Below are 15,008 nucleotides of genomic sequence, written 5' to 3' on the forward strand. Positions count from 1 at the left end.
ACCAGCTTCCCCTCAGCCCAGTCGGGAGTCAATGGATGGTTTAGCAACAGGACTCCTTTCTCAAACTCTGAAAACCCCAGAGTAAAATTATGCTACTGTACAGTCTCCTAATGTTGCTTTACAATTGCAGCTCAAATTTGTGATTTTAAAAGCACCGCAGCCTACTGTGAGTTCACAGTTATCTTTAATGATGTGCAAATCTCGGTGTTTTTTAACAGCTCGTTTTTGTGCAGCGGCTACTGTGGTAACACCTGCGCCTAAATAGTTATTGCTTATAATACCCTGGGCTGTCAGGGCGTGCAGTAAATGAGAGACAGTGCGTATCTTTCACCTTTTCCAGGCTAATTCACTCACTCCTCCTCCATTTGAACACAAGCATACTGAGTCTGATGGAGCTGCTATGTCAGCTCCCAAAGCCCTCTTCCCCCTTGACTTATAGGACATCTGTCATCAGCAGCTGCTGATCACCCTGCTCTGTTACATGGAAAGACACAGGAAGAAGATGGCAGCCAGAAACCACCAGGGTCTTTCCCTCCTGTGAACAGAGGAAGACTGAACGCTCTGACTTTGAAGATGGAATATCAACTTGTTCCCAGATGACAACTATTAAGAAAAAGATACAGAAGTTTCCATGAGGCACGCAACGTGGCATTTCTACAAGATGTTCTATTTATATCACATTACTAAATCCAGCTTCATGTTATTGGCATTCACCCCTTAAATGAGGATTAGAAGCACCTTTACAGTTGACAAGTATTATGCAACAACTTTTCTTCTCTAATTCCAAATTACTTGTTTATCTCTTATGTAATAGTAATAATGGCAGATGTTTACTGAACAACACTACGCACCCGACATTGTTCTAAGCTTACATACATTAACTCATTTAATCCTCAAAACAACCTGTTGTTATGATGAGTCAGGATTTGAACCCAGAATCTGTCTCCAAAGTCTTTGCCATACTGAGATAGATCAAAGATCAGACTCCCTTCCCCTAAAGAAGTGAATCTCTCATGAAGCCATCCAAGGACTCAGAATAAAGTGGGCTATGACTATGCTTCAAAATGTCTCAGGATAGACAGGAAAATCTCCAGGGTTATATGTGTGTCATAACTGCCTTACCTTACCTGCAAAAGTCTTTTGTCTAACCAGAGTATGGTGCACTCTGATCGAAGATGTCATCAGTGATTTTCAAAAATGGAGATGGCCTTATTGTGACTTTTTAGGTTTAAAATGCTCTTGGTAAATTCTCTAGGGTACAGTCCCACATGGTGCCCCAAGAGCTGATGATCACACCTCTTCAAAACATTATCAGCTACACTGGAAGCTGCCTTCCATCTGTAAGCATTCTCTCGCTGGGCCCATTTAAGAGAAGCAGACGATGCCACTGCCCAACTCATTTCCCCGGAGCCCTTAACCACTTTCACCTCCAACAGTCAGCGCCTGCGGTCTCTGTCTGAGGGCTGCCACCAAGCTGCCAAAGCCTGTTTTGCCTGCTGGCAGATAACCAGAGAAGTCCCTCCAGAGCAGTCCTTGGCCAATGACAGGCACCATAGAAGATATACCTCAGCCCCTGACTCCTTCTAGAGACAACTCTGAGATGTGATTACGTTGTCTCCAGAGCTCTCCTGCAAGATGGAGCCAAAGTCTCCCATCAGGGAACTGGACTTAATGTTGCACCCTTCTCGGCCTCCTTCCCTTCCCTGTCTTACTTACCATCCTCTTACCATCCTCTTATGGGTTTCCTGGGATCGCTTCATAATAAATCACTTTCATTGACACCAGCGTCTTTGGTTTGCTTCTAGAGAACCTCATCTAAGAGTGGAGACTGGCACATAGTGAACTGAGGGTGATGCAGGACATCCAGAAGGTCGCTCCGAAGTCCCACCTCTGTGTACAGTCTAAAGAAACATCAGGGGTCATTAACACTCCTGTTCTGTGCAAGGGAAATCTTGGTCCCTTGGCACAAATGGATGGATTGTTACGATCCCATTAACACTGTGCTTGTTCATCTCTGAGCTACTCCTCAAAATTTTTTTCAAATCACAGAGGTCAAGTTATTGTGAGAGAGATGGCCAAAGTGTTGTCACACAATATAACTGAATGCAACCTCTCAATGGGGAAACTTTGAATGGATGTCCCAATAATTGTGGCTTCAACAACAAAAAAATCACAATGGATTCAATGGCTCAAAACGCTGGCAGCCTAGGAGCCAAACAGATGCCTGTGCTAAATAACTGTGTTCTCAAGTCTAGAGGGAGGATAGAGGTCTGGAAAGGAAAGAAGAGCAGCCCAAATCTCTCATTTCATGGTCTTGGTTCCTGTGAATCAAATGCTCTTGTTAAACATTTCCCACAGTAGTTTTAAACTTTAATTACATACACTACCAAAGCAAATATCAAAATCTCTACAAAGGTTCTTTTTTATTTTTTATGATAAAGTATTTATTAGTGTGTCTCTTTGGAACAGATTTTCCTACTCCAGGCCTGAAAATAAATTCCACATAGAAATCATTCTCAAAACACTTTTTAAATTCTTGAGAGTTTGTTCTTCTTTCTCATCTCATGCAATGACTTGTTAATGGGGAATAATTAAAATAGATTCTTGTTAATAAGGTGGGAGGGGATGCATTGCATTTTAAAAATACTTTTAAATATAAAATCTTCAAGTACGCCAATGTCTATAATAGAGAAATTAAGGTCTAGTACATTTCAATCAATGGGGTAACAACAAAAGATCTGCTTCATGCAATAGGCCAGCCTAACTGAATGGAGAGAATTACAACCTGTTAATATCAGTGTGGACCAGGCAAGACACCATCCCTCTTACATGTAAGTGACTATGACAGTTCTGCACTTCTTTCCATCCCGGATTCTGGGCACCCAATTCTATTATCCAAGGAGCTTGAGATTCCCCCAAAATGTTCCCAGAGCAGATTTCATGAGCTGTTCAACTGGACCCAGCCAGCAGCTTCAGGTTAGAATTTCACCTTGGTTGACGTGAGAGGAAATCCACCCCCAGTAAAACCAGGGCCATCTGGTTTGGCGATTAAGAGGGTGTCCTCCGTGGGTGCTTTGTTCTTGTTTCTGTAAGAGAAGAGGTGAAAGTTAGCTTTCTTAACATCCTTTTTGTCTGAGTTTGATGTTTGATGATCCTAGGGTGTGTCAGCCACTGAAAACTACTTTGATTACAGCTTCTAGTTTTAGCCAAGGTAGTTGTTTAAATCTAATTAGGTGTTCACCAATAAAACAAAAAATTAGGGCAAGACAATTTAAATGCAAAATATGCTCTCCTAATGTTTATTTAAATATGAACAGAAGACCTCATTATAACTCAAACACTGTATATTTGGTGACTTCGGACTTGTAATCATCTTCCTGTTATATAAAACATTTGTTTAGCACTGAAGATCAGTCAGAAGAATCTTTTTCTTGGCTCATTTATAATGACTAATTCATCATTTATCAACTTTTATATTCTAAAGTTCTGGTAGAAACTTATAAATATTTGCTACACACAAGGTATCTTCATCAAACTTGGATATTTATAAAACACAAATCTTCCTGTAACCCTAGACAAGCAACCATTATTCGTAGAAATAGTTTAAGATACAAGAAAAGCTGAGGAAGGTAAATAAGATAGTATTTTTGGCAACAAATGAAGGGAATTCTGCCCTAAAATCCACAATGTATCTTCTTACATAGATGTCCTTTAAATACACACACACACACACACACACACACACACTCATATTCAGGCTTCCTACAGAAGTAACCTAGAGCTACATAAGTTATCTATCATACACTTAGGGGTCTTAGAGAAAACAGCTTTGGAATCACTGTTAAACAATAAAAATCACGCAAACTGCTAAGACTAAAATCAATTAGATTGGACAATTACGAATGACTTACCCTACGGGAACAAACTGTCTTCTAGAAAAGAATCTGACTGGTACTGCAGTCTATAGATCAGCCTGGGGTTTGGGGTAGGGTAGTCAGGGGCAGGGGCAGGCGCAGGTCGTGATCACAGTGTGATCAGAGGGGTGTTTAAGAAAAACAAAAGAAGGTAAAAAGGCACCAAATGATATGAGTTGCTATTTTGTAAAGGCGTATGTGGAGAGAACATCCACAGAGATTATTCTAAATTATTCCACTGGGAGAGAACCTGTAGAGGATTGGTAATCAACCCATCTGTCTCTTAGCAGAATTGATTTCATTATTGTGAAAAACCATTCTCCATAAATAGGACAAAAGCTTTAGCCTTGAGTGGATCCAGCAAAGCAGATCCTTTCCTGTACTTTGGCAACTTGTCTAGCTCTTGACTGGCGTTAGAGGCAAACAGCACTCCCCCTCCCCCTGCCCTCTCTTGCCTTGAATAACCTGAATTTTCTTTTTCTGAAGAAGCTTAAGCTTAATGCTTCTGGCTTGGTCTAAGCTGACTAATGGGAATACTGTCTCCTTTATATTATCTTTTTAATGTATTTATAGACCATTATAATGACTCCCTCAGCCTTCTTCCTTCCAGTCTATACCATCTCAGCACTTTTGTTCTTGCCTCTTTATATTTTTTTCTTCAGCATCTTTTTTGTTATTCTCCTATGAACTAATCTTTGTCTACCAGTTTATGGATCCCCAAGGAGATGGAACCACCAATGGAACCCTAACTAGGTCAGAGTGGCTACTAGTAATAAGCGTGTAAGGACAAGAAGAGAACAGGTAAAGGCAAAGATTCTAGAGCTTTCTAGAACTTTCTAGTACTGCCCAGTTGAACTTTCTGTTATACCCAGGCACTAGCCACATGTGGCTATTAAGCACTTGAAATGTGACTAGTGAAACTGAGGAAGTGATTTCACTGTAATTTGTTTACCTTTAAATGGCCGCAAGTGGTACATGGCTGGGCAGCCCAGTGACAGTGGATGGGCCCATCGAGAAGGGCTGAACCAATATCCAGGCAGCTCATGCTCTCTGTGTCCATCAAACTTTGGGGCAGGAGAGGGAGCAAGATTGGCAGGCAGTAATGTCAAAGAAAACTAGGCCAAATCCCAGGGTCAAAGCAAGAAAATTAATCATCTCTAGAAAGATAATAAACAGCCATGCTAGCTGTTTGTTACAGTGTAAACTAGACCACTGGTCTCCAAATGGAGTGTATGAACTTTAGAAAATGAATGAGATGATCCACTGTGGGTAGAAAGAAGATATTAGACATTCTATTAATACTTTTTTCTTTAAAAATTAAAAAGTATGCCTTACTAAGAGTTACAAACTGACAGTGGTATCTGCATATAATTTATAAATTAAAATATATTGCAGGTAAATCTAAAACTATTCTGAAATTAAAAAATTATGTAAAAGATATATGCATAATATAAATAATATAAAAATTATTTAAAAGATATATGCATAGATATGAGGGAAGCTGCAAGTTTTAAAATGTTTTACTGGCAGGGCACGGTGACTTATGCCTGTAATCCCAGCACTTTGGGAGGCAAGGGCTGGCAGATCACTTGAGGCCAGGAGTTCAAGACCAGCCTGGCCAATATGACAAAACCCTATCTCTACTAAAAAAAAAAAAAAAAAAAAAAAAAATTAGCTGGGCATGCTTGTGATCCCAGCTACTTGGGAGGCTGAGACTTAAAAATTGCTTGGCCCCTGGAGACAGAGTGAGCCAAGATGGAGCCACTGCACTCCAGCCTGGGTGACACAGTCAGACTATCTCAATATAAACAAAAAGTTTTACTGATAAGAGTGTACAATCAAAAAGCTTAAAGACCACTGAGTTAGACACCTGCCTCATGTGGAAATTAACCATATTGACATTTTATGAGCACGACCTTGATATCCTAAAAGAAAAATACAGTGTTTCCACTCCAGCATTCATTTAATTTACATTTTTAATATTAGTAGTTCACTGTACACGAAAATCACCTGAGGAGCTTATTAAATTGCAGGTTCCCAGAGCCTGCTGAATCCAAATATCTGGAAATATGGCCTGGTAACCTGCATGTTTAATAAATCTCACTAGTGATTCTGAATCAGACAGATAGTTGCTAGACTGACACATTAAGACGGACGTATCTACATTATAGCAGTATTTTACTCTACCACGGAACTGGCACCTAAATGTGGAACGGGGGAGTATTCTGATTTACAAGAAGGGCAGATTTTTGCTGGCAAATGAATTTGCATCCAGTTACTTTATATAACTTTGCTACTAACGAATCATAGGCAAATGTACTCAAGCCATATTTCACCATGTCCCTGAAATGTCCATGTGGATAAATACCAAGCATGACTTTCAGCCCATAATGTGAGTCACTACAAAATTAACTGGATGATTTTGGCAATGTCGTGCAGCCTAACCAAGTTCGTTTCAAACTTGTTCGTTTCAAACCTGATTCATTTGGGCCCCTATTCTCACCCTGGGATCAGGCAAATGATACTAACAATGTGAAGAGAACTTTTGTTTTTCAATATGGGAGCATCCTGAAACCCAAAATGTTAACCTCACTTCTGCATTATCATCTCCTAGAAGAAGAGGTCACATCAACCCTCCACAGAAGATGCTGAAGTCAGTCACTAGATATAGAAGATCATTCAGAAATAGTAACTATCTAAAAACCCAGGCAGGCAGGGCACTGTGGCTCACCCTGTAATCTCAACTCTTTGGGAGGCTGAGGCAGGAGGACTGTTTGAGGCCAAGAGCTCAAGACCAACCTGGGCAACATAGCAAGACCCTGTCACTACAAAAACAATTCAAAAATAAGTAAATAAATAAAACATAGGTGAACTGCTAGTAGTTATAGTGGTACAGGGGCATCATTAGAAAGAACAGCTTTACTAAGCCCCAGTCCCTTAGCAAAAGCACATGTGGTTTTAAATGTGAATATGCTATACAGGGCTGATTTTGAACATCATTTGCAAACATCGTTATGACATTATTATCTCCAAACCATAGACCAGTGTGGGGGGAAGAGTTGCATTACATTTCCTCTGCTCCATGGCAGATCCACCAATGAGCAGATACTAGTGGATCCCTGTTAGGATCCAAAGGAGGGGACTCAATATCAGATGAGATACTGATCTTGCTCTGATGCAAACTTAGGGACCTGTAGAATGTCATTTGTTTACCCTGTGACTTAGTTGACCCCAGTGAAACTTGCAACTCTGTGACTGTTTAGAAAATATTTTCTTATGTGCAAATAATAGGCACAACAAAATTAGGACGTTTAGCTAATTCTTACATTTTAAGTTGTTCTTTACGTTTCTGAGCGAGGTATTTCTTCTTTAAATTCTGGAGTTCAATGGTAAGTCTCTCCACCTCATGTTTATATTCTTTGCTCTGTACTTCATACATATTCAGTTCTGAAGACAAAACCTAACATGGCAAATAAAGCAGCATTAACAAAAGATACAATATCCTTTTCTGAGAAATCTTTTAATCTCCCACCATTTACTGCAGTGGAGCTCAAGGTGCAAAACAATGGTCAAGTTTCACAATTAATCTGCATGCTACCACCAGCTCAGGGTCCACATCTGAGTAGAAACCTGGCTGACAGCTGAAGATGCATCATCAGGTTGCCACTTAAAATAAAATATCATTCCCCTGCTTAAAAGGAGAACTATTAGACAACATTCGAACAGGCTCACAGATGAATGATCTAATGTGCTTCAAGGAATATTATGAATAGAGACAGAAAAACTCCCCGACACACAATCTAAAATTGCTTTGAACGCCTTTGAAAAAAAAAAAAGAAAGAAAGAAAGTATTCAAGAAAAACATCACTAGAGAGTGTGATTCATCTGAGGATTATGAAAAAATTATTCTGAAATCATCCTGCCATCACTGCTAACTAAGCATTCAATTTATGTGTTTTCCAAGGTTGTGGTGCTGCTGACTGCCTATCACCTCTTGACTGTGTTCTTTGGGACTCTTCAAAGCCTGACTATCTGCTTCCTTCCATTGCTGTGTTCAGTGGCTGCTGCTGGTCTCCAGCTGGACAAGAAGAGTGGGAATTCACTCATCTGCATAGGATATAGCCCATGCCAAAGCTGGGGTGTGCTGCTCACCAAACTGAAAAGAGCAAGGGAAGGCTATTGTTCTAACAGGCATGCAATAGGCTGGATTTATTTTTCCTCTTGCTCGCTATTTTAAAGATTTGCATAAAAGGGAGATCTTAGCCTTCTTAGTGTTCATCTGATTCTGATCTCTTTCTTCTTCACTGCTGTGAAAATGATTCTGACTATGCTGTCATAAGCTAAAGAATGTAATTTTCATGCTGGAGAAAAAAAAAACAAAAACACCTGTTTCAATAGTTAAATTCTTAGAAACAAAGACCCTGTTTCTAAACAATGAATGTGGAATTTCCTAAAAGAGTAGATAAGTATCAAGGACAAACTGGCAGATATGCTCAGTACCACCCACCTCTAAACCTCTTCATTAGGGGTCACATTTCATTCTAGCAAAAAATTTGGATTTCCTGAGAAAAAGGGTTAAAATCACAAAAGGCTCCTGTGAGCCTTTGAAGGCAACCGGGAGCTCTGTGTGAATAAGACAGATCTGTGCTTTTCTAATCTATATCTACCTCTGAGAAAACAAGAAAATAATTTGTTTTGTTTAAAATATTCAATTGTTTAAAGAAACAATCAAAATATTATGCCTTATGCAAAACTCAAATTATGTCAGGATACTCATGTGAAATGAACATTCACAGTGACAAATTGAAAATTAATGCTCTAGTTAGACTTGTTTCATCTGCCCTTTTAAAATAAAAGGATGCAGTTTTACAATGTTCTATTTTTGAAGGGGTTAGTGCTATATTAGTAGGCTGGTATATATTTTACCCCAGGCAGAAAGTCAACGATTATTACCCTCGTTAGGTAGGAAGTACCAGAATTCAACTGGCACATGCTTCATCCTGTGGCTGTGTGTGTAAAACTTCCCCGACATACCAAGAATATCTAAGTACTCGCTTAGGAGGTAAAGCTCAAAATATAGTGTGAACATGCACAGGTTTTGAGAAAACTTTTAAAAGGCACATATAAAAGTAAAACACTCCATATCTCTGCAACTGAAGTTCTTATGTGACTTAGAAGGATATCATGCTATCAGAAAATCTTGCCTGATTTTATTTCCCTTTCATGGCTGCATATTTGACAGCCGGTCAGGAAGCAAGGCCCTTAGGGCCGAGCAGTGGCTGGACTTCTGTGTATGTTTATTTCAGACGGGATGGACTAGCAGGGACCCACTGTGGCACAGCGGTCTGCTTCAGTTGGGCAATGGTGTTAAAATATTTCCTTTGCTCCTCCCTGCCCTTCAAGTACTCTAATAAATCATCTTGAGATCAGCCGTACAAACCCTGTCCCCCACATTTCCATTTCGTTGCCAACATCTTTTCCTCTCTTGCTCACCTGCCTCTTTCTGGAAATGGATAAAGGTGCTGCCTAATAGTCCAAGAAAAGATGGGTAGCTCTGAGGTCTGCTGGCTCGTCTTAGACTAGAGCTCTAAGAAAGCAGACCTGGGAGGATTGTGGCATTTGAGAGACTCGCTCATTGTATAGAGGCAGTGGACTTGTCCAGGTGTGCTCCCCAGAGTGTGACTGCCCTGAGACCAGAAAGGGACAGTGGCTACTGCTTACTTTCAGCTGCTTTTTCTTGTCATACAGCGTACGTCGGTAGAGCTTCAGCTGTTCCGCAGCCTCAGGTCCAGGCTGACGGGCCAAGACGTGCTTTAGTTCCACGTAGAGTTTCTCCTTTTCCTGGTAGAGAGCAGAACCAGGAGTAGAGATAAACACCTCCATTAAAACAAGGAAAATGCCTTTCACTGTATAGCCAGCACAATTTGGGAGCAGCTCAAGCTGCTTCACAGCTCTACAGTGATCACATTCTCTTACAGATTCATTCTGTCATGCACTGAAACAATCCTTACGAAGGGCCAGGGATGTGCCCAACATTTGGATACAAGTAATAGGACAATGAGTAAGAGAAAGTTCCTCTCTACCTGAACATGAGATCACAGGACTGGGAGACAAGGGCAAGGATAGAAGATCTTGCCAGAAAAAGGAGGGAGTGGCTGACTCTGGTTAGAAGAAGGAAGTCAAAAGGAGAGTTTTTCAAGAAATATTATAGCTGGGTGCAGTGGCTCATGCCTGTGACCCCAGCACTTTGGGAAACTGAGGCAGGAGGGTCGCTTGAGGCCAGGAGTTCAAGACCAACCTGGGCAATATAGTGAGACTCTGGCTCTATTAAAAAATAATAATAATACAAAAATTAGCCAGGCATGGTGGTGCATGCCTGTAGTCCCAGCTAGTTGGGAGGCTGAGGTGAGAAGATCATTTGAGTTTGAGGGAGCAATGAGCTATGCACCCCTGCACTCTAGACTCCACCTAAAAAGAAAAAAAAAAGAAAGAAATATGATGGCATGGGAAGAAAAGAAATGTGAAAACAGTTTGAGAGAACAGGTAAATATTCAGGAAAACTCTGGTATGCATATTTGTAGAACTAAAAGAAAGAATTTTCTAGAAACCCTAAGCAAATGATAATTCTGTAACTTTATTTTAACAATAAACAATGTGAAATCTCCATTTGAATCCTAGAGTTTAATTGCTTGCAAAGTGTTTTCAGATCCTTGAACTAAATAAATTACATATAAGCAAAGATTTATTTCTCAAGCACCTCAATTCTAGATTTCCATATCACTAAACTACAATAATTTGAAAAAACACTGATAAAGACTAGTGTGTCTACTCATTAGTCTCTGTATGCATTTATTTTCTTAAGATAATTGTGTTAAGGACAAACCCTCTCATTAAATAAATCTCAGTCAAATGGATATTAATTTTTGCCTATAGCTAAGTATTCTTAGCATTGTTATCAAATCTGTTTTTAGCAGCGAATATAAAAGTTATTTTTTTACAAACGGGTGAAAGAAAAATCATTAACTAGTCATTGTTACCATTTGTTTTGGTTTCTCCTTTTCCCTGGACAAATTATAGAAACTTCATTACAAAAACATAGCTTTACTTATAGAAGAGTATATTCAACTTAAAAATTAGTTGGATGGAATAAGCTTTGGGAAAAACACATATGAAAACAATACTCACCATTTTAGAAATAATTGTAGAAATGACAAGGAAATCCAAAACCCGTGCGAAAGAAAAGAACTTGAACAAATCGAATTACAAAGTGATGATTTTCCCTTGCTGTACAACACCTCCTGTCACACCTTACAATGTAATCTTCACAGTAAATGGATGTAGCAAGCAATGAGAAAGACATTAGGAGGTGAGTTTATTTTCTATAGACACTTAACACCTGCTCTGTTGGGAAAATAACATTTCTGACAAGGCTTCAAGATTCAATTTGGAGAGGGTAATAAATATGTGGAGAAGCCCATGAAACAGTTTTGTCCATTTTTTCAGTTCACCTTTCTCTATACCAGAGTAGAGATAGACTTGCAAAGGAAAGAACCTCACAATGACAGAGAGAAAACAATCTGGTTTGGGATATAATAATGTCTTCAACTCAAAAGATCATCTTACTCCAAGCATCTTGAAATGTTTCACAGGTGTAATTCTCTTCAATTACTCTTGGTAGGTTGGGAGGAGAGAGACACAGAGAAGAAAGTTTGGAAGAAGCAAAATACTGTCACCTCACCACATAGGTGAGAATCTCGACATCAGCAGGAATAATGGTGCCTCCAAAGTCCATTGGCAAGTCAAAAATCTAGTAATGATATACTCCCAAGAATCGTCTTTCCTGTGCAAAACTTCCCCTGGGGCTCAAAGACATGGCATCACCCTGAAAATATTTGGACCAAATTGAGCTACAAAAGTCCAACTACGTGATATCATAGATAGAAGAAACAAGGCAAAAGGTGGAATCAGGTTCAAAGCCGCGTTAGAGTAATGATGGTAAGAGCATGACTCACCTCCTCCATCTCCCCATCTACACCATCTGAGTGAGCCCTGCCATGTCCTCTAATAGAAAGCACAGTCTTCTGACACAGAGCGAATGATATTACCATTTATCCTGTCTTCTTCATCACTACCAGTAATTTTTTCTTTCCTTTTTTTCTTTTTCTTTTTTTTTTTTTTTTTTTTTTTTTTTTTTTTTTTTTTTTTTTTTTTTTTTTTTTTTTTTTTTTGAGACAGGGTCTCACTCTGTCACCCAGGCTGGAGTACAGTGGTGCAATCATGGTTCACTGCAGCCTGGACTCAACCTCGACCTTCCTGCACTCAAGCAATCCTCTCACCTTAGCCTCCCTAGTAGTTGGGACTACAGGCAGGCACCACCATGCTTGGCTAAATTTTACACCTTTTGTAGAGGCGGGGGTCTCACTATGTTTCCCAGGCTTGTCTCCAACTCCTGGGCTCATTTTATCCACCAGCCTCAGCCTCCCAAAGTGCTGTGATTACAGCTATGAGCCACCACATTGAGCCCAGTATTTCTTTCTAGGCTGTAACCTTAATTGAAATGGATTTATTCTAAAGAATAGCTGAGCAACTGAACAGTGAGAGCCCACAGGTATGGAGAAAAGTGAAGAAACTGAATTACCACTAAAACTGTCTGGGTAGTCAAAGTCAAAAAGTTCTTAGAATTAAATAACCCAGGGCAAGTGAGGCCTGTGTGTTCCTGGTGGGTAGACGAAATACCGAATCAAACTTCAGGGACTAAGATAGTGGCACACATGCAGAGCAGAGACAAAGGGAAGGTGGGCAGCGGTTGGAATGAATACTGCGCGGCTTCACTGTGCATGAATTTGGGTCAGTGCTTACAGTGGAAAACCTGTCTGATAAAGCAAAGTCTGGTCAGCATTAGCATTCTAGCCTTGTGTATCATACAAATTCCTATTTTGAGAGAACGTGCTAGTAATTTAGATAAATATGAAATGTTTGATAGATTGAAGGTCTTAAGTACGATTGTCTTCCAATTTATTTTTCTCGTAACCCTCTACAAGGGCCAACCAAGCTCTTCAAACATTGTGCAATGGTGTGTATAATAACCCCATTTAGAGACAAAGCGTGCAATTCTATTATAAAGAGAATCTATCTTATGCAACAGAGACTCATTAGCTGTCCAGTGTATATTGTCTCCATAAGCCAGCAGTGGCAGAACCAGCTGCCTTATAATACATATCTTGTCCTTCTTCATTAAGCCACATCCATTTCTCTTTAAATCTAGTCAATTAATTTGTCACTTGGTTAGAAGCACCATATGTCAATGAAACATCAAAAGGAAACCATAAAGAGTGTATTATTTCCCCACCAACAAAAGATTGCATCTTCAGATTGGCATTTGTTTTATTCAGAGTTTGCTCATGATGCACAGCAATATTACTTGGTAGCATGCCTTACTATTTATGAACAGCTATACTGGAATAAAGTTCAACTACTAATAGCAAAAGACTAGCTTTCTCTTTGGCTGAGCATGTCTTGAGAGCACTAACCATACTATGTCCATCCTTGAAATGATATTCTCTTCCTAGATATCCTATTCTCTCCATTGGACAGGCCATCGGAGGTGAATATGGATTCTTTTGCTGCAAAGAATCTGCCAAGTTACGCTGGGTAACAACATATGTCATTGTCAATATCAGCTGAGTATAGTGGTAAGAAATTAATTACAGTATTAGCTTCCAATAATGCTGTTATTACATGATGGCAGTCTGTAACCTCACAATGGAAACCCGAGACATATTCTGAACAGCCTATGCAAATAAGAGTCGGTGCTACTCCAGGTACAATTCAGAGGGAGCAACTGAGTTATTCACAGGACTCCTTTCCCCACCAAGTTACAGTTTTATAATCACTGTCTGTTTATAGCTTCAGCTGAAAACAGAAGGTAGTTCACATTCAATGTGCACCTCAGCTCCCCTTCTTCCTCAGCTCGTCTACTCGAAGCAGTAACTGACTGAGAGGAACTAATTTATTCCATTTTCATCTGAATCTGTGTTTGGCAAATGCCAGTGCATTGATTCTGCTCACCCTGGAGTCATCAATTTGCTTGGGTGAGAGTTGGGAATAATTGCCTCACTCTGTAAACAAGCTGACTCAAGTGAAACAGGCAGCTTTCCTCCAGACCAAAGACGCACACTTATCTATACCTACCAGGGCAAAAGCTACCCACTCAGATGCTTGAGAGCCAGGAACTCCAAGGAAAGAGACACCATCTTGCCTTCACTCCAGCCTTACCCAGTGGATTCAAGATAATGTTGATTTTTTTTTAATTCAATAACCACTGCTTCTGAGAGAAGCTACTCCACAGAATATACAGAAAATCTCTTTTTCAAAATGTCAACAGACATTATCATGTTACTACCAACAGTATTTTATCTTTTATAAATCCACTCTTTCTCTCCAACTGAATTATGAGCCTTTAAGGCCCAAACCATGGTGGATCTCTCTCTCTGCCCCCACCCCATAACTTGCATCCACTGTTGTGTTCTCCTCATTCTATTGAGGAAGCTCAATAATTCTGTTGATTGCAATTATATGGTCAGCAAACTATACCCATGGTACTTTACATATATACATCAATACAGGTACAGATATATTTGTGTTGAGAACTTTTACTTGAATTAAACCATTCAGTAACATCTTCCAGTTAGCAGAGCTTACATAATTCAATTTACTGAGCTGGTGCTATGAGTTCCATCACTTTGAGTTATATTTTTTGATTGTGTATATTGTATATAACTCAGAAAATCACTTGAGGTACAACCTTGCCTTGATCTCTTAGTGAAATGTTTATAGAGGTCTTCTGATAGTTCAAGTCATTCTTTTAATTCATAAGACTTGCAAATACATTCAAATTAATTGGCTCTGAAAAGACTGCTTGTATGTGCATGTACTTACTGATACTCATAAATATATAAATGTAAGCATAACAAACTACATTCCTCAACTAAATAATGTGTTGACTTTTTAAACAGCCTCCTTAAACACAGAAATCCTAACTGCACACATAACTCTTTTCCAGAATTGAAAAAAAATGCGATACATTTTTGCCTC

At 39.5% G+C, this 15,008-nt stretch overlaps 1 protein-coding gene across 1 annotated transcript in view; it reads right to left on the bottom strand.

Moving 5' to 3' along the window:
• Positions 1 to 2,398: 2,398 nt before the first annotated feature.
• Positions 2,399 to 15,008, bottom strand: part of CFAP58 (cilia and flagella associated protein 58) — a 118,424-nt gene continuing 105,814 nt past the window's right edge. The window contains exons 16-18 of the mRNA XM_017500804.2: positions 9,636 to 9,755; positions 7,241 to 7,374; positions 2,399 to 3,086 (exon numbers count right to left, since the gene is read on the bottom strand). Of these exons, the coding sequence (XP_017356293.1) occupies positions 2,978 to 3,086; positions 7,241 to 7,374; positions 9,636 to 9,755 (363 nt within the window). The 3' untranslated portion in view covers positions 2,399 to 2,977. The remainder of the gene's footprint in view (positions 3,087 to 7,240; positions 7,375 to 9,635; positions 9,756 to 15,008) is intronic.

Source organism: Cebus imitator, unplaced genomic scaffold (genome assembly GCF_001604975.1).
Source record: "Cebus imitator isolate Cc_AM_T3 unplaced genomic scaffold, Cebus_imitator-1.0 Scaffold271, whole genome shotgun sequence".
NCBI lineage: Eukaryota > Metazoa > Chordata > Mammalia > Primates > Cebidae > Cebus > Cebus imitator.